Consider the following 19,674-nt stretch of genomic DNA (forward strand, 5'->3'; position numbering starts at 1 on the left):
ATCTTTACCATTCACTACCTCTACTTTGAGCAAGACCCTAATCACTCTGCAACTCAGTTTCCCATTTATAAAAGGAGATTGGAGCATCTAGTCTCTAATATCCCATCTACCTCTGTAACCTATGATCGAGACTTTTTTTAAAAAAATACAATTATCTTAAAAATGAGTTTTCTATCTAATAAAATGATTTTTAAAAGCCTTTAAAATATTTGATTCAGTTCCTTTGTTTTTTTTTTTTTAATTCAAGGAAAAGTATGGCATAGTGAATGGAGAGCTTGCCTCTGAACCATGAAAACCTGAGCTTAAGTGCTTCTTCTGATGTGCTGACTGTGTAACCCAGGGTAGGACATTGAACCTCTTAGTGCTCCAGCAATTCTCTAAGATCATAACTTGCAGAAAAGTTGCCATCCTGTATTGGTAGAGAGAATTTTCTCCCTTAAGAATTCCCAGCACCATCAAATCACAGGGCCAGTCCCTATCCCTTTAAACCCAAATGATCTTTTTCATATACCAAGATAGCTTACTAAATTTTACTTTAAATAAAATATATGGTTTTTTAAGGCAATTCCCCAGTTGTGACTTACCCAGGGTCACACAGCTAGTAAGTGTCAAGTGTTTGATCTGAGGTGGGATTTGAACTCAGGTCCTTCTGACATCAGGGCCGGCGCACTATCCACTGCACCGCCTAGCTGCCCCAATAAAATATATGTTTTAGTTACATATGCCCTAAAATTTGAATATGTAAAGTAGAATTTAAGTGCCAATATTATCTTTATGTACAACTTGAAACAATACAATGGACATGAGGTCCTAAAATGCTAAAATAAATAAATAAATAAAAAGAAAAATAACCACACACAAAAAATGATGAAGCCAAGTTTTATACTAAATTAAAACTTTATTGACTAAAGAACACTCCTGGAAATAGAATCTGATGGACTAGATCTACATACATGCAATGAAGCTGACCATGACAGTAGTTTAACATGGAATGTCAAACAGATTAGTCTGTTGGATTGTACAAAACTGTTTTATGTACGTTGTGCAACAAAATGAAAACTATGCTAAGTATTTCCCCTGTTTGACTGTGATAAACTAAAAAAGAAAAAGCAATGCATTTGAAGAAACTGGTTGATTTCTCTGGCATATATTTCAAATAAATTAGTTTCTTGTTTACCCTTCAAAACTTCTTCCAGCCCCTGTTGAATTCCAAGCAAAATGTAAGTGCAAAGTCAAAATTTCTGAAATCCCCCAGAGATTGAACTGTCAGCCTCAGAAAAGAATGCAAATGACAGCTAATCCTGTTCAGTTGTATGCATGGAGTAAGGCAAAACCAAAAAAGACCAGTTACCGCAAAATTCATGTAGGCACACATAATAGTCCAGCTCGAAGCATTTCTTCTAAGATTCTCACATTAATGACTAAAGCTTGTTTACAGTACTAAAGGTTCTATTGTTCAAGCATCAATGATTACATTTCAGAAAAAGAAAATCATTCATGCCTCAATAGTGTCACTGCTACGTTAAAAAAAAAATAACAAAACAAGTATCCATAATAGGATACATGGGAAAAAAAATGTGTTTAGAATTTAAAAAAAAGACTAAAGTGTGCTTTTCTTGCACAGCAGGAATTATATAATGTAAACACCATATTGGCCCACACCACAAAATCCATGAGAAAAGTTCAATTCGGAGCACGCTGTGTGTGCATTATTTTTCTGCCTGTGCTTGTGATTTCACACTGTATATGCCTGTACCGATCAATATACAGGATATCAAAATGCACTCTAACACACACATACACACATGTACACACACACAGAGACACACGTGATTTTCCCAAAATGAAACATGGTTTGACTCCCTCTCTCCAACTTGTAAATTTGCAAGTGGTAGCCAAACTGTTTTAAGATTGTCTATAGGAACAAAAGGATGTGAAAAGTGAGGATTTATATGTGACGGTAGTGATAAGAAAAATGGATATAAAAAAATCCAATATATGTCCAACATGGAAAAACTTTTACCTGGCTGAATGACCTGCAAGTATATATGGAAAATGATCTTTTTTTGTGGGCCTTGTCTGAAATTTTAGTTGATTCCAAGGATATGGGTTATCTGGTCCAAATTCATTGAAACCTAGAAGATCAGACCTAAGAAGCTTACCTTCAAAGTGCAAATTTTAACAATGGAATGTTCTGAACAGGGAAACAATAAAGGACAATCCTACGTCTTTAACTTGTTCAAAAGAAATAACATCATTTTCAGGTAGCATTTTATCCTGACAAAAGTGATTTCTTAGTTAAACAGAAAATTATTTATCAACCAACACTTTACAAACACACTCACATATACAAAACCTTTCTAGGGAGAAAAAATAAAACAAACCACCCTACCTATGCACTGGCTAATCTTTTCCCATTTTTTTTCTTTAGTATTTAAATTCTCTGAATCAACTACTTTAAATACCGTGTGCCTCTCTCATCCTCCCTCCCATTTTCCCAAAAAGAACCCAAATATTTTAAAGTTTTTGTGTTGTCAAGCCTCCTGCCTGAGGCTGTTAAGTACCACCTCCACTGGAACAAAATGAACACCTAGGATGCACATCCCAATGCACCATTTTTCACTACTGATCCAATACTGCAGATACAGAGAGTTAGATCTCCAGGTCATCAGGCCGGGGTCTGCTGCTGGCCCTGCTGCTGGCTCTACTGGAAGGCCTTTGGTCCACAATGGCAAGTGGTTGTAGCTCATGGCCCGCTGCTAGTTTTTTTGAATTCTGGTTATCATCTGGAAAATCAAAAGGCTGGGCATGCGAATTGGAGATGGTGCTTCCAGCCTGTCCCATTCTATTCTGCTCGGCACTATAGTTGGCCCAGTTTTGCTCACTGGCTTGCTTATTGTAGTTACGGCACGAAGAATTATTGCGATCTCCAGTAACAAGCTTGTACCCTGGAGGAGACATGGGTGACAGTGGAGCAGTTGGGGAAGAACAACCATTGAAATAGGCATACTTGGGAGATCCGCACTCTTTGCTGGGACTCAGGGGGCCAGCTGTAGCATGGTAAGGATCACTTTTTCCCTTCACGCGATCCTTGACACCCTTAAAGAACACATAGAATAGCTCAATGATATTTAAGGCAAGGGATACCAAAGACACAACCAACATGAAGATAATGAAGATGGTTTTCTCTGTGGGACGGGAGAGGAAGCAATCCACTTGATGAGGGCAGGGATCCCTCTTGCAAGTATAGACTGCATTCAAGCTAAAGCCATAGATGTACCACTGAATCAGCAGGAAGGCCACCTCAAAGACAGACTTAAAAAGGATGCTGATAATGTAGGTACGAAGCAACCCTCCACGCATCTTCACTTTGCCATGTTCTTCAATTCCATATTTGAATTTCTTTATTTCAATTTGTTTCAAGTGCATATCCACATTGGCACCATCAGTTTGAGCAACTTTTAGCTCTTCCTCTTTCTTGTTCAGTTTCTCTTCTTTACGCATCACATAGAACACATGAGCCAAATACAAGAGAGTTGGTACAGACACAAAGATAATTTGCAGGACCCAAAAGCGCACGTGAGAGATTGGAAAGGACTTGTCATAACACACATTTTCACAACCTGGTTGCTGAGTATTGCATCGAAAAGCAGACTGTTCATCACCCCAGGCTGATTCAACTGCAGTTCCTAATAGCAAGATTCGAAAAATGAAGAGGACAGAGAGCCAGACCTTCCCTCCGGCAGTAGAATAGGCTTGAACTTTGTCAAGGAGTTTGCCTAAGGCACTCCAATCCCCCATGTTACCTGGATGTTGTCTAAAAAACAAAACAAAACAAAAAATTAATCATATGTGTTAAGTTACTCTACCTGAATTATATCATTTAGAGATGAAAAAATATCTAAAATATAATTAAGGATCATGGAAACTATAGAAAAATTTATTTCAAATTTTTATACTATTCTTCTTTCCAAAGTACGAAATATTCTTATGTCACATTTTTAAAAGAACAAACTGGCTTTATTAAAGTCAGGTAACACACGAAAGCACTCCTCTGATAAAAGCCCATCGACTACCTGCAACTTACGGTTTTTGTTACCTGGGACACTGGGAGTTTAAGTGACTTAATCATAGTCATATGACTAGTAGGTGTCAGAGGCAGGTCTTGAACTCAGGACTTCCTGAGGCCAAGGAAATACTATCTACTATGTCATTCTGCCTCTCTGAAAAAAAAAAAATTATAACAATTTATTTCCTGAAATTAATATATTTAGATAAAAATAATAATAGCTAACACTCTAAAGATGTTTTAAGGTTTGCAAAGTGCTTGGCAAATGGTATCTCATTTTATCCTCATCACAACCCTGAGAAGTAGGTGCTATTATTATCCCCATTTTACAGAAGAGAAAACTGGAATAGAGAGAGGTTAAATGACTTGATCAGGATCACATAGTTACTATCTTGAGGTTAGATTTGAACTCAAATCTGCCTAACTCCAGACCTAGCATTCTATCAACTGCACTAGCTAAAATAACAGCTATTTAATATTATTTATGGCAGCTTGGTAGCACAATGGATAGAGTGCTAGGGCTAGAGTCAGGAAGACCAGGGTTCAAATCTGGCTTCAGACACTTACTAGCTGTGTGACCCTGGGCAAGTCACTTAACCCTGTTTACCTCAGTTTCTTCATCTGTCAAATGAGCTAGAGAAGGAAATGGCAAATCACTCCTGAATCTTTGCCAAGACAAACCTAAATAGGGTCCTGAAAAGTCAGACATGACTGGAATGACTGTATAACAACAACAACAAATATGGTTCATAACTATTTTTATTCTACAGAATACTTTCGCACTAAGATATATCACCAGTTCTACCATTTGCCATGTGACTTGAAAAATTGTGCTGTATCTATCTTATCAACTTGACAAATGAGGGCAGTGCTTATTTGTTATGATTTATGAGGGCCTAAGTACAAAGCTGGCCAGTACTATTCTATGGATTCTATGTCTCTAGCATAGAGACAAATATTTCTTAACTCAGGGTCTCAGTGTATAGGATCATAGGACTTAAAGAATGGTAACTCTCATTTAACAGGTGAAGGAAGTGAGGTACAGACTTGTACTTGGCTAATGTTATTCAGATGAGTAGCAGAGCTTGGATTCAAATTTAGATTCCTTGACTACAAATAAAGCATCTTTCTCCCATACTACCAGGCTGCTTTTATCGAAGCATATTTTACTTATATGCACAAATTATAAACACACACACATACTTGTGTGTATATATACATACATATATACACACATACACACATATGCATATACACACACACACACACACACATGTGTGTGTGTGTCACTATGGCCTTACCAGGGAACTCTAACCACATTGTGAATTATATACCCAGTGATTCTAATGTCTATTTCACTTTTATTGGCTAAGTAGTGTCAATAATGTGGCACAGATGGCTTCTCTTTGACCAGAAAGGAAGAAAAATCCAATGAAATGTTCCAGTTTGATACATTTGTGTATAACTGCTATAAAAGAATATACTTCTTGTACACCATATTTTACTAAATGGAAAAAGATGTGATTTGAGCATTTAAGTGGAAAGAAGTAGTAGTAAAAGGATTAACTTTAGATTCATTTTCCCACAAAAACACCAGATTCGGCCTTTTCTCTCTCTCTTTCTGGGTAATTAACATTTTTAAGTACACTTGTGACAGATGTGATTCGTAACATTCTTCTAGACAGCTTACATATAAAATACATCACCATCTGTTGTGCTGGCCCTGCCTTTAGGGGTAGGAACAACACAAGTATGGTCTGTTAATATGTACTCTCAGTTGAATGTTTTCTCGCCTCCTTCTAACCTTGAATGTTAGCAAACCATTCCCCTAAAGGGAAAGAGTAGGAGAAAGGGAGGAACAAACGATTCACATTCAGCTACTGACTGCAGAAAAGTGGTTAGAGACAATAAGTGAGGGCAAGAAAATGTATCCAGTGCCAGTGTTCATTGGCTAGCACTAATGAGAGGGAGTTGGTCCTCCCACTTTAGACTATGAGTGAGTAGAATCATTCAAATAAAAAATAAAAGATCAGATGAAGAACATTATTGGTTTGGGAAGAAACTTCGTGCTGAGAGTAACAGTGGGAAATCTCGCTCAACGAAGGAGCCATGGCGGACCTAATCTTGTGGTCTTATAGTTCCAGAGCCTGAAACCAGTGTAGGGCAACTGGAAGAAGAGTCAAAAATCACCAAAGCCAGAATGAGAGGTTACATTATGACTATGCTTTAAGTAGAGCAAGAGGCAAGAGTGCGTGTAGGCAGGGAGATGGAGTGCCAAGGCCTACTAGAACATTTCTTGAATCTCCAGAAGGAGGAAGAAGATACTGAATGCCTGAAGATCAAGGAGAAGATAGCTTTAAATCCTAGAGAGGGATAAGCTTTCTTACTTGGGAGCCAGGAAAAATAACGAAAGAACCACTCCTGATCCATCGTCATCTAGGGTGAGGAGAAGGAGGTAAAAGGCCGCATGATGGTAGGCTGAACAGAGGGGTGAAAAGGAGGAGAATGCATAATAAAGGTTCCTGCTTCACCCCCCAGATTCTCTTCACCAGGGACTGAGAGCAAATGCAACCAATATGTAGATAGATGATCAGACCTAGCAAAGACTTGATGCTAATTAGCTATGTGACCACTGGCAAAGTATTTTAACTTTTCTGAGCTTTGGTTTTCTCATTTCTAAAATGAGTAGATTTTGCTGGATTACATCTGAGGCTTCTTCTAGTTCTAAACCTATGATCTATGATCCTCTGAATCAGACTCCAGAAGGCCAAAACGCCAACAGCCTTGCCAGAAAAAAAGCTATCAGCTAGAGAAAGCAAGAACTGAGGTAAAACTGAGGAAAAGGAGGTGGGAACCAGAGGACCAGGATTATTCTTACAGCTGTTTTAAGCAAATCAATTCAAAGGAGTAACTTCTGGACATTCAGTCCTTTGCTAATTCTATCACTCACTGTCATACTGAAAGAGGGAGCTATATGGATGACATGAGGATTAAAGTTTGGTAGAAAGTGAGGAAGTAATTGCTTTAGGTCTGATCAAAGAAAATATTAGTTTGGCAAATGTAAAGAAAGAAGGACAATATAATAGGTCAGAGACTGGAGTAGAGAATGTAGTCAAATTAATAATAGAAGCGAATAAATGAAGGATTTGGGAGAGGATGGTGAAGTTGTAAAAGGAAAACTGCTAATATTTTTAAATCAAAATACAATTCCAGGGTCTTACTAATGTATAAATATTTAAATTAAACAAAGATTAAGCACCTCATATAGTCTGTATATTGAGGATACACATAAAAAAAAAAGCTATCTTCAAAGAAGTTACCTTCAATGTGATAGAGGCTAAGAGCAGTAAGAAAACCACTGGGTAAAAGGAACAGGATTCAATCAAAATTAAAATCTGCCATTTAATATTTGTGTTACCTTGGATAAATCATTTAACTTCTTTCCTTGTACATAAAATTAGTGGATTCAACTAGATGACCTTTAACATCCCTTCAAATTCTAAATATATATTATAGGAAAACTGTTAAACTAAAGATGGGATTAGATGACTTCGACATTTTTTTCATAACCATAAGAATTTTGACAAAAGGTCCATAAAACATATGTTTCTATTTATAAGTGAACAATAACCTCAATTCTTCTTGCCTCATCTTTTCATGTAATGATATTCATTGTTCTACCATGGCTAGATTGGCAAATGCCCTTCCCCCTCAACCTCTTCAGGGACATAAAAGCTGTATCTTATGGATCGTGTGCCATGTGACCCAGAATAAGCATTTGTCTTGGGGTTTCCTGGATAGAACAAGGAAGAAGCTAGAACACGGAAGCTGCTGTGTGTAGCTATGACAGATCTTCTACTTACCCCTTACAGTCAGTTCTTCAAAAAGCAGTCTGTACTAAAAAGCCTGCAGGCTATCACCAAAAAAAAGAAACTAGAATAAGAGATAATGAGTCAAAGCTCCTCATATATAAGAGTATACTTTAATTCTTTTAGTTCCATGGACACATTTACATCTGTTTGATTCTGAGAAGAGAGGAAGTTTGGACAGTGAAACAGATTTAGGACAGCACCGAAAGATGCAGGCAAACAAAGAAGACAGTCTTAATCTGGGAAAAGAAGGTCAAGAAGGTTGTGATGAAAGACATAGAAGGTTAAGTAGTCAAGGGGAGAAGGGAAGTCAAGGAGAAGGAACTTATTCTTCATGGATAGATGTTGTAGAGGGAAAAAAATCAATTATCTATTGAAGATAAACTACTAGGTTATAATTAAGAAACACAATCGACTACGTTCATACGAACAGAAAAGGATTTTTGGACATTTGTCAGTAGACAGCAGTGAGTTTCTATGTGATGATGTGTAAATTGGCCCTAATTCTATTCCGAAAGATTTGCAGTTTTTTGTCATTACCATCTGCTTTTGCTCAGAAAATAGCAGTCTTGGATGATTGACTTCAAAATTTCAGGAAAACATCCAATGAGATATATTTGTAAACTTTGAATGATGACCAAATGCTTCTATATATTGCACCATAATCATTCAATGAAAAAAGAATTTAAGACAGATTTTGCACATGATTAGGAAGTTTATGACTAACAATTGTAGCTAGCTAGTGTTTTATATCATTTTTCAAAGTTTAATAAGTTTTCAAAGATGCTTACAGCAAATAGCAGCAGAGATCACATCAAATGAAAAATCTAGAGAGGCTTTTAAATAATCACGGATGACATGGAATCATTTGTTCACATTAATCAAGTATAGAAGAACACACAGAGTGTCACATTTTAAATGCACCTTTCAATTTAGTTCTGACATTCTACAAAAGTCCCAACAGTGCCAGGGGAAATGAGCTCAATGGTTAGGTAATTCTTCAGCTAGCAATTTCCTTAAGGTCGTATCAACAAACAAAATGTACAAAATAATGGTTTTGCACCCAAATAACTTCTACGTGAATTTAATGAGTTATACTTACTCATCAGAGGAATAATATGTTAGTAGTGAGATCTTATTTATCAGGTTGATCACCTAGTTTCCTGCAACATGCACACACCCATCATTATCACTATCTAAGAGACCATCAGAAAATTTGAAGGCAATGGACATTAATCCATGTGACTCACCAGTAAAGGGAACAAAATCAGCAAAAGGTAACTCCTAAAAACTGCATCTTTCTGTCATCAGTCACTTTTCCCTGCTTGCATAGATTAATCACGTTAAAAGTTTGTCCACCTGATGGCATCTTCCTTACACTAAGCCTTTGTTGAAAAAAAATATTTAAACCCTAAAATTATTATATATTAAAGTCCATTTATGGACCATATCTCATTCAGTCATCAGTAGGTGACAGATAAAAATCTTTATTTTTACACAGAGTGACCAAAGCACAGAAAGAATGATGACTATTAATTATACAGGAAGGCAGTAGCAGAGATGGGAATGTGATTTTTTTATTTCTAGCTCCTAAGCCAGGGCTATATTTGTTGAATGGATACTGGAATTAACTGGTGTAAGTGAACTTTTTGTAGGAGCCAAATGTTTAATTGCTAGAGCTAAATGAATTGTTTTGGTACACATTTGTTAGGTTACCTTTCACAGTCACAAATGTTATCCTATTAAAAAAAAAATCTAGAAACCAAAAGCCCCAAAGCCAAAATTATACTATCTTTGGCCCCTTAAAGACCGAAGCAAATCCCAAAGAAGATAAACTATGATCCCAAGGGTTTTTTCACTGAGCATATTCAGAGTAGGGAAAGGTCCAAAAGAGGTCAAGTGGTAGAGAAGTTTGTAGGAAAAGAGAACAGGATTCCCAAAGTTCTATACTCTATATTTTGAAAGTGAAGCTCTTTTTTTCCCAAAGCAACTATTCTCTCCATATTTTGATAGTGAAGCTTTTTTTCAGGTGTTCCACTTTCCCCTTCTACATCAGCCCCTCTCTTCCTCTGCCAAGTCACAAGAATTCTAAGTGGTTTTGTTAAGAATACAAACATCTTGAAAACAAAGCTTGAACCTGAAATTATTTTGCCTACCTCTTTGCCAGAGACCAGCCTAAAAGACAAATCACGCTTCTGGGCTTGCGTTTTTGAGCCAATAATCTCAGGCAGAGACAATGCCAATACCAGAATCTGAGCTTTCTGATGTCAGTAGTGAGTGTTACTTTACTCAAATTTTTTTTAAAAAATTCTAATTTAAGTCAGATAGTTTCTAATTAAAAATACAATTCAAGCTAGTTGTCAAAGCAATCATGAATTGGGGGAAGTGGTTAAAGCACTGCCTTCTAGGATAAAAATAGATCAACAGGCTCATTTGTATCTAAAACATTGTGTCAATTGATAATTCTGTCAATATAAGAGGTTAAGATAGATAAGTTTGAAATAATGGTTAAAAGCATTAATTGGGAGCTAGGAGCTCTAGGTCCCACTCTGCCACTAATTGGCTATATGACCCTACAGCATGGTACAGTGAAAAGTATTTGGGCTGTGGAGTCTGAGGATTTGGGTTCAAACTCTGTGTGACATTGGGCAAGTTACTTCACCTCTCTGCATCTCAGTTTTCTCAGCTATAAAACAGTAGGGTGTGTGTGTGTGTGTGTGTGTGTGTATGCATGTGGAGGGGAAGGTGGACTAGATTGTCTCAGATCCATTCTAGTTCTAAATCTATGCTCTTAAGTTATTTTCACCTCTCTGGGTCAAGTTGGGGAGAGAGGGTAGGGGATGTGATGTGGCTTAATAAAATTCCAAGGAAAACAAACCCATTACTTTTTTTTTCTTTCTCTTAAGGCCTCTTCTAATTCTAACTTCTCAGCCTTTTTATTATTTGAAACAGTTAACAATTGCGTGTGGTAAGATAGGAAGAAAAGTTTCTGGAAGTTAGATTCCTAGATTGCAGAATGGGTTTATCAGAAAAAGCAAGGGAGGATCATCTGTGCCCTTTAGAAAAGAGCCTAAACACAAAAGGCTTATAGTACAAGGACATCTGCTGTGAAAGAACTAAAAATCTCACCACCAAATCTCTTCTTTAAATGTCAAAATTCCCCAATCCCAAATCAAATTGTTTCTAAAAGGCAATGCTTAAAAGATTGTGGGCCATGTCTATACACTTAAAATACATTTAGCAAATAACTCAAATATTTTCTTTTTTTCTACTATTCATAATTCTACACATAAATACACACACACACTTATTAACTGAGTTATATTAGAAAATGAGGGGCAGCCAGGTGGCACAGTGGCTAGAGTGCCAGGTCTGTAGTCAGGAAGACATCTTCCTGAGTTAAAATCTGGCCTTAGACACTTACTAGCTGTGTGACCCTGGGCAAGTCACTTAACTCTGTTCCTCATCTGTAAAATGAGCTGGAAAAGGAAATGGCAAATCACTCCAGTATCTCTGCCAAGAAAACCCCAAATGAGATCATAAAGAGTCGGACATGGCTAAAAGGACTGAACAACAACAACTACAATGACATCAAATTAGAAGATGGTGGGGAAAAAATGTTTCCTTCTGTTTATACTATCCTCCTTGGGATCTGGTGTCTAATCATCAATAGATACCAGTATAATAGAAATTGCTCCAAACTTAGGGACTCAACCATAATAGCTTGGTGATCTTCAAGTACACTGGAACCTATTTCAGTAGAAGGGATTTTTATAACACAAAGCCTGATAAGCCATGTTTTTTGCATTTGAAAATACACTGTCTATTATTTTTTCAAGAATCTCCGACTCCCTCCTTCGTGTAGCTTTCCCTCAACCTCTCAGCAAATTGGGAGTAAAGGAAAGCTACACAGAGGAAGGAGTATGAGATTCTTGAAAATATATGTGCATATTTATGTATGTGTGTATATATATGTATATATACATATGTATATGTATATACACATACATATATATGTATATATATACATATGTATAGGTATATACACATACATATATATCTATATATACACACACATCTGAGCTTCTCCTTCCCAATCACTATCTACTTTAATACTTATACATTCACATCTCCACATCTCTAGTAGAATGTCAGTTTCTTGAGGCTAGGACCATCACTGTGTACTGAATGGAATACAGGAGGATCAGTATAGTAAAGTTGAAAGTTTTCTAGATTCAGCATGAGAAAACCTAGGCTCAAATCCTAGCTCCACTGCATGTCTTTGTAGAAGTTATTGTCTCTGGGCCTTGTTTTTCTCATCTGAAAAGGGAAGAGTTTTGACTAGATAACATCTCAGGTCCACTTTATCTCAAAACCTATGACCCTATGAATTGAATCAAAGTACTAATAAAAAAGTGTTTCAAAAGCATATATTACATTCATCCATACTTGAGCCGATGATGGGACCCAACCGCAACTAAGCTTTTCAATAAAGAGCTTCTTGACTTTATCAACCAACTTTATGATTTTAAAGATTTGGATCAGTAGAGTTTCGCCAGCTGCTTTGAATTCCTATGAAGTTTGACAGTAATGTTATTACAAGTTGAAAGAACAATTAAGAAAGAAGTGATGTTATTATTCATGCCATAGGGACATTGTCTTCAGTTAACTCCAGATCTGGAGCATTCATATCATCAGAAATCTGTCATACCTGTATCATATTTGCAAATTCATCTTACATTTTTTCATCTTTTTATTGTGTGTGTGCTCACAGTTTTGAAATTTGGTCACAAATTTGGTGACGCTTATGTAACCTTTAAAACGACGTGCAATTGTTTGAACTTGTATGCGGAAACAGCTTGCTTTAGTAGAAAGCCTTGGATTTGGAATCAGAGGACCTAGGTTCCATTTTCAGCTCTGCTACTTACTCTGTGACATTTCAGTAAGTCTCTTTCCCTTTCCAGGCACGCATATCCTCATTAGAGTTTTTATTTCCTGATGTCCTGGTTAACCACTTACATAATAGTCTTTTAAATTTCTGCAGGTGTCTCATTTTGGTAGATGGCATTTTACTCTTAGCAGCTGAATTGCCCTTAAAAACCTCTTATCAGAAACTGGAGTTAGTCCTCTGCCTCTTCTTAAATGGAGGTGCTGATCTTCACAAAAGCTTCACTAGATGTCTGTGGGAAGCAGGGGGTGGGGGAACAGGGGAATAGGAAAGAATCACTGCCTACCTTGATAGAAATATAGAGGCTATACCTACACACAGCCCATCATCGTTACCCTGATGGAGAATGGAAATAGTGATGGGAGCAAGAAAATGGAGAAGATGAATTCAGGATCTAAATGGTGGTTGTATACAAGTAGTCATTCTCCCTCTGATGCACTATCTACTGTCCCATGCTTCCAGCAAAGGTTTTGCTTCGTCCCTTTGGAAAGGATACTGCAAAAGCACTTTTAGTGGTAGTCACCTATTTGATCTGATGACCAAAAGAGCAAAACCGGGAAGAAAAAAAAAAGGAAAGGAGGCAGAGGTAACAGTGGATTCTCTCCTTCAAAATGAAGCCAGAAAAATAAAAAAATAAAAAACTGAAACATTCAATCAATTGTTTCATCTACAAAGTATATAACAAGCCTGGTGGAAAGAAAGGAGCATCTGACTGCAGGTCAGAAGACCTAGATTCAAGGCCAGCTCTGTCACTAACTAGCTATGTGACCCTAGCATACTTCGTAACAGTCATTTAATTTTGATAGGCCTTATTATTTCTTCATCTGTAAAATGAAAAATTATACCTAGGTGATTTTTTAAATCCTGTCTAGTTCTAACATACTAAGCTTCTCACTAATTTGACTGATGTTTTCCACACTGAATTGACTCGTTGTTTTGACATCTTGACACACCCACAGCACTCCCATGAATGTACCAATTAGGTGCAATCTATTTTCTTCTTTCTTTAGAATAGACCTTCTAAATATTTCTTTTCTAACTTTGCTGTCATTTCCTTAGGAAAGGAGAAATAATAATTAACATTGAAAAAAATAAGAGTCCTTAACTTAGGGTCCTTGACCTTTTTAAAAAAATGTATTTTGAAGGGCAGCTAGGTTGCACAGTGGATAGAGCACCGGCCCTAGAGTCAGGAGGACCTGAGTTCAAATCCAGCCTCAGACACTTGAAACTTACTAGCTGTGTGACCCTGGGCAAGTCACCTAACCCCATTGCTTAGCCCCACCAATATACATATATATATATATATATGTATATATATATATATATATATATATATATATATATATATATATATATATATATATATATATATATATATAAAACACAATATAATAGGCTTAATTTGTAATCCCTATGGATTTTATTTATGCATTTAAAAACATTATTCAGAGAAAGGGTCCATGGTCTTCATAAGATTGCCAAGAGGTTCATGACACAAAAATGCTTAAGAATCTCTGAATTAGAGGGTTTTTCCTTGTGGTGGTAGATTTTTTTTTCTTTTCTTTTTTTTTTAAGACAGTCCTTTGAAACCTTTAACCATATAATCTTGTTATATTAGGAAATTCTTGATTAGAGATATACAGAAGAAGAAAAGATGAGACAATGTTTTCTGTAAATGAATTACCATGGAATACCTGGCATGAGTATCTAGGCAGGATGTAGGCAAAAAAAAAAAATGATGGAAGAACAGTTCAACTCAACTTGCTACTTACTGGGTTTATTATTGGGGGCAAGACCTCCAACTATAAAGTCTACCGTCCTGTGATCCTATTGGGAGGACCATGAAAATTCCTAAATTGCACAGGAAATCTGCCACCCAATAGTCAGTTAACACTTTGTCAATACAATCTACTGAAAATGAATACCCCTTTTGTGTTGTGTTGGTAACATTTTGACAGAAGTATTCCACAGGTTTCATTTTTGTCAGAAATGTTTTAAAAATCTAAGGAAGTTTAAAAATGAAGAACAAGGCAAATGGGTAAAGATCTTTCATAATCTTCATTGTTAGTACCATAGGTTTAATAAAAATCACAAGAAGTATTTACTAAGGAATTAGTATGTGCCAGGCATTGGGGATAAAAAGAAAGGCAAAACATTGTCTCTATCTTTAAGATAAAAGACAAGCACAACCTATCCTACAGAGGCAAAGTAAAGGATTCATGAAATGATATAATTCCTTCAGAAAATAATCACAAATTTACTGAAAAAAAGAGAATTTAAGGTGATTTTTTGATATAATGATTCATCATACTTTTGGGATATGGATATTAATTGAATACATGAGTACTAATGCTCAGATGGGACCTTGAAAAGGACTACAAAAGATAGAGAAGAAAAAGGGAGGAGGAGGTAACATGTGTGTGTGAGAGCGTGTGTGTGTGTGTGTGTGTGTGTGTGTGTGTGTGTGTGTGTGTAATTTGCTTTCCTTCCTACCAAACCCCTCACAGGCTAAGAAACACACTACCCATAAAGCACCTTTATATTATAGCAGTGGATGGTCTACAACTAGTCAATGGAATGAAATGTGCCAGGAGCTCTGGTCCTTCTCCACATTCCTATATGTCTGTGCCAGAATTTAAAGCAGATCTGAACAACCAAACAACTCAAAAAGCCAAGAAGAGAGAACAAGACTCTCTGAGATAATTGAAGAAAATCTCCAATCCCTTTGAATCCTGGGTTTCCCCAAGGATGCCCAACATCTGAGGAAAAGTAAAAATGAGGAGAGAGGGGATACTTTATCAATAAACTTCAGAACAGGAAAACCTGAAACATTTTAAAACAGTATTAAAAATATATGAAAAGCACTTTCATTACATCTTGTTCCCCATCCCCTCCATCCTCTGCAAAAAAGCAAAAGGTGGTTATGTTCACATTTAGGAAGTCAAATTTTTCCTCATTTGGCAAAATAGCACACTTTAATAATCAATACATTGCTATTTCATAAGACATATATATATGAATATGTGTATATATACTGTCCTTAGTACAATGCTTGAGATATTTCTCCCTAAGAATTTATACATTCTCTCTGTCTCTCTGTCTCTTTCTGTCTCTCATTCTGTCTCTCTCTGTCTTTCTGTCTCTCTGTCTCTCTGTCTCTGTGTGTGTCTCTGTCTCTGTTTCTCCTCTGTGTGTATGTGTGTGTGTCTGTAAGCTTCTAGACAACAAGAGTTTTCTAGCACAGTGCCTAGTATGTGCATGGCAACCTTAAAAAGTTGATTGATTAAAGAAAATAATCCTCCTTTCAGGCTAAACTAAGGAATTTCTTCTTAGCTTCTAAGTGTGTCCTATCTAAAAGAGTAGTGGAAGGCCCCACTTCAAATTCTGGCTCTGCCATTTACACTCACTATAACCTAGGGCACGTCACTTCACCTTTAGCTCCCTCCTGTTTTTTTCACTTGTAAAATGAAACGGTTGGACTAAGTGAACTCTAAGATCCCTCCTAGTTCTAAGTCTATGATCTTTAATATATTCTAGCTCAAATTATCCTATAGTCTTTGTTATCTTTTTCAGGGAGTGGTTAAATGAAATGTGGTTTTTGGGGGGATAGGGGGAATTCTCCATTACATAGGAGTTTTGCCTCAACAAATCTCAAGCATTAAAGAAATCACAAATTGGGTCAACTCAAATGGTTTATAAACCAATATTCATCTTTTCCATCATTAAAGACTTGGTTCAAAATAGATGAAAATCCATTCTCAAACCAGAAACTTGTATTTGATACTAAAATTTCTAAGGTACAGATAAATGTCCCCTACCATCACTCTATACCCTCACCCCCAACAAACTGGGATTGAAACAAAGAAATATACATATATGTATACTTATAGATACAAGAGGTACATGGTGGGAGAGAGGCAATTAGAGCAAGATAAGGTTGTAAAATTCACCTGGTGCAGGGCTGGGCAAATGCGAAATTAGTCAATTTTTAATTAAATAACCACAGCTAAGGAGGCAGTACAATCTAACTATCCCAGCAGAGGGCTGGGACAGACTTGAGCAGAATACATTTTCTCCTCTCAGTAATACCTGTTTCCTCACTTAAAATTTAAAGCAGTGTCCCCCCACTCACCTTAATCTCAGAGATGTTCATAGAAGCTCTAAACATTTTTTTTAAGTGCCTTCAAGATAAAAGCTATTTAGGCATGTTTTATCATAGTACCTAACCTGTACTGATTTCTAAAGCTATATGAGTATCTCCATGTCCTGCATGTTTGAGAGAAGAAAGGAGTCTGCATATGCCTATCTAGACAGAGAGTGACAAGTTTAATCAAATCTATTGTTTTCTTCTCTACCAGTACTTCAAACTTTGAACTCTGCATACCTACCACCCATTTTTCTGTGGGTCATCAGGGGCTCTTTTACTATGAAAAACTCTGAGGGCAACAATTCAGTAAACATTTCAAAATCCAAATCTTCAGGAGTTCTGCAGTGCGGAAAGCAGTCCAGATGTTAAGATGGCAGAACTCATGTTGCCTCTATCTGATCTCCGCCACATACAGGAATCTGAGACACAAGTCACTACTCAGAAGAGTTTTCTTTTTCTTTCTCTCTCAAACTCTTTGTGTCTAATGTTCCCCTTTCAAACATGGAAGCTGCCTGGAGAAAATGCTTTTTTGTTTGTTTTTCAGCCTTTTTACAACATATAGCAGGACCTACTTCAAGGAGTTAAACTAATTGCTTTAGACTGGGGATTAAAGCAGAAGAGGGAAAATCCTCACTAAGCAGACTTGCATTTTTGCATTTCTGAGTAACAGAACATGTGTTATGTCAATGAAAGAATATATTTTAATTGAACCCCCTTTGACAACATTGGCTGAATTTTCGATTACTGGCAAGAAACTCAGGCAACAATAACAATGGGGAAACCCCTCTAGCGTTCTGGAATCTGCTTCAGGTTTAAGAAAAGGCATCTTTGTAAGATGCTGGTTAAGAATTACACTTTCCCTATTCTTTCCCCTAGCTCTTGGAGACAACTTATGGATACTACTGATTGGCACAAGGAGGAAATGGTTCTTCCCGTTGTTGAGATAATCAGCAAACACCCACCAGCCACTGAAAGGACCTCGGTTCCCACAAATTGCCAACGTGGTGGGAAAGTACAGGAGGCTTTCTCTTCAAACCTTCCCTCAATAGGAGAGTTCTCATAGAAGTTGGAAACACAGAATAACCTTATTCAAAGGTTTTTTTTTTAAACTCCCCATTTCATCTATCCGTCTGGGGTCTTTCCATCTGGTTTTTAGAAAAGGAGACAGTTTCACGGAGAGACCACGTGCAAGTCACCGGATCAGGGTTAGCAATATCTTAACAACGCGCCTAATTAAGAAGCTAGCATGGTACAGGCCATTATAAAGCAATCAAGATTTCCATACGAAAGTGCAACGTGAAGAAAACAGATAGGAAGCAGGCGAGGCAAAGCTCTAATTTTAAAGATGCTGTCAGTGCGCACCCTCCCTCCCCCATTTCCCTCCAACTGTAACACACCTAAATTATTTTAAGAACCAAAGTAAAATTACACTTTATAGAACGGTACTGTGCTATTACATATATGTGTGTACATATATGTATATTCTGAAACCCCCCAAAAAATCAGTTACCACTTTCCAGAGTTCCAAGCAGAGGGTTCTGGACAACATTTTACCTATTGCAGCATTAACTGACAAAACTTTTTAAACTCTCAAAAGAAAGCCAGGATATCCGAAAGTCTTAATTTAAAAAAACAAAACAAAAGAAGTCCGTTCTATTCACCATGCTATTTGCAGTTCTTTACTTAAATACGAAATTTTCAAGCGCTTAACAGACTTTAGAGAACTTTTACTTAAAGAGAAAGAAGATAATAGGTAAAGTTTTTTTTTCTTTAAAACTTACTCTTTTGCTTAAAAGGAGTGATGCAGCCCAAGCAAATGATTGAACTCTTTGGAGGCTGAAATAAAATGGAAAAGCCAGCTCAGGCACTCAGACCTGTCTATTTAAAGTTTAAAAGTCTGCTGCCGTTTTGTCCTTTCCTCCCTCCTTCCCTCTAATGAAAGAAAAGTGCTGATACCTCGTAAAAGCCTTTTTGTAACTTGGAGTACAGAGAGCTTTTTAAAAGTTTCAAGCCACTGACTAAACTTTGGAGGAGGAGTTAGCACGAGAAAGGGGAGGGGCAAGAGGGGAGGAGCGGCCAAAGAGGAGTCCGGAGCAACAGCAAACTGTAGGAGTAGAGGGGGGCGGGAAGGCGAGGGTAAAGTGGACGGGTAAGAAACAGACGAACTTGAAAGGGTCCCGCCACTAAAAATTGGAGCAAAAGAAGAGTTAGACTCGTTGCTCTGAACTATGAGTCTCAGCAACGTTGCTGCTGCTCGAAAAAGTAAAACACAAGCTGCTATGTTTAAAAAAGAAAGAAAGAAAGAAAGAAAAAGAAAATACAGCCTTTTCCTAAAACACAGGGGAGTGATTGTGAAATATGTCGATAGATAGATAGATAGATAGATAGATAGATAGATAGATAGATAGATAGATAGATAGATAGATAGATAGACAACTATTAATAGATACCAATTCTTTTTTTTTTTTTTAGTGGAGAGAGGATCCCGAGACTAAGTAATGGGAAAGCTAAAGGTGGAGGGAGTAGCTTCTTTATATGCAACATTTCCCTTCTCTTGGACAAGTAACATGCAAGTGGGGGATACCCTGAAGTTTCCAAAATAAACACGTCTGTCTTAACTTTTTCCCCCCCTTTGCCCACC

General features: G+C 37.0%; 1 protein-coding gene across 2 annotated transcripts; it reads right to left on the reverse strand.

The window, feature by feature from the left end:
• Positions 1 to 878: 878 nt before the first annotated feature.
• Positions 879 to 19,061, reverse strand: GJA1 (gap junction protein alpha 1). Of its 2 annotated transcripts, none has more exons than XM_020986961.2 (2): positions 18,990 to 19,061; positions 879 to 3,817 (listed from the first exon to the last, which is right to left on the reverse strand). In XM_020986961.2, the coding sequence occupies exon 2, from the start codon at positions 3,799 to 3,801 to the stop codon at positions 2,653 to 2,655; it is 1,149 nt and encodes a 382-aa protein (XP_020842620.1). In that variant the 5' UTR covers positions 3,802 to 3,817; positions 18,990 to 19,061; the 3' UTR covers positions 879 to 2,652. The 2 variants fall into 2 exon arrangements, with proteins under 2 accessions (XP_020842620.1, XP_020842619.1); XM_020986960.2 differs by lacking the exon at positions 18,990 to 19,061 and adding an exon at positions 18,815 to 18,983.
• Between the last annotated feature and the right edge of the window lie 613 nt (positions 19,062 to 19,674).

This window comes from Phascolarctos cinereus, unplaced genomic scaffold, assembly GCF_003287225.1.
Source record: "Phascolarctos cinereus isolate Bilbo 61053 unplaced genomic scaffold, phaCin_HiC Scaffold_5;HRSCAF=322, whole genome shotgun sequence".
In the NCBI taxonomy this organism is placed as follows: domain Eukaryota; kingdom Metazoa; phylum Chordata; class Mammalia; order Diprotodontia; family Phascolarctidae; genus Phascolarctos; species Phascolarctos cinereus.

What these genes read in the sequence shown, in the direction of transcription:
- GJA1 (XM_020986961.2), bottom strand. Translation starts at nt 3,801, where the DNA reads ATGGGGGATTGGAGTGCCTTAGGCAAACTCCTTGACAAAGTTCAAGCC.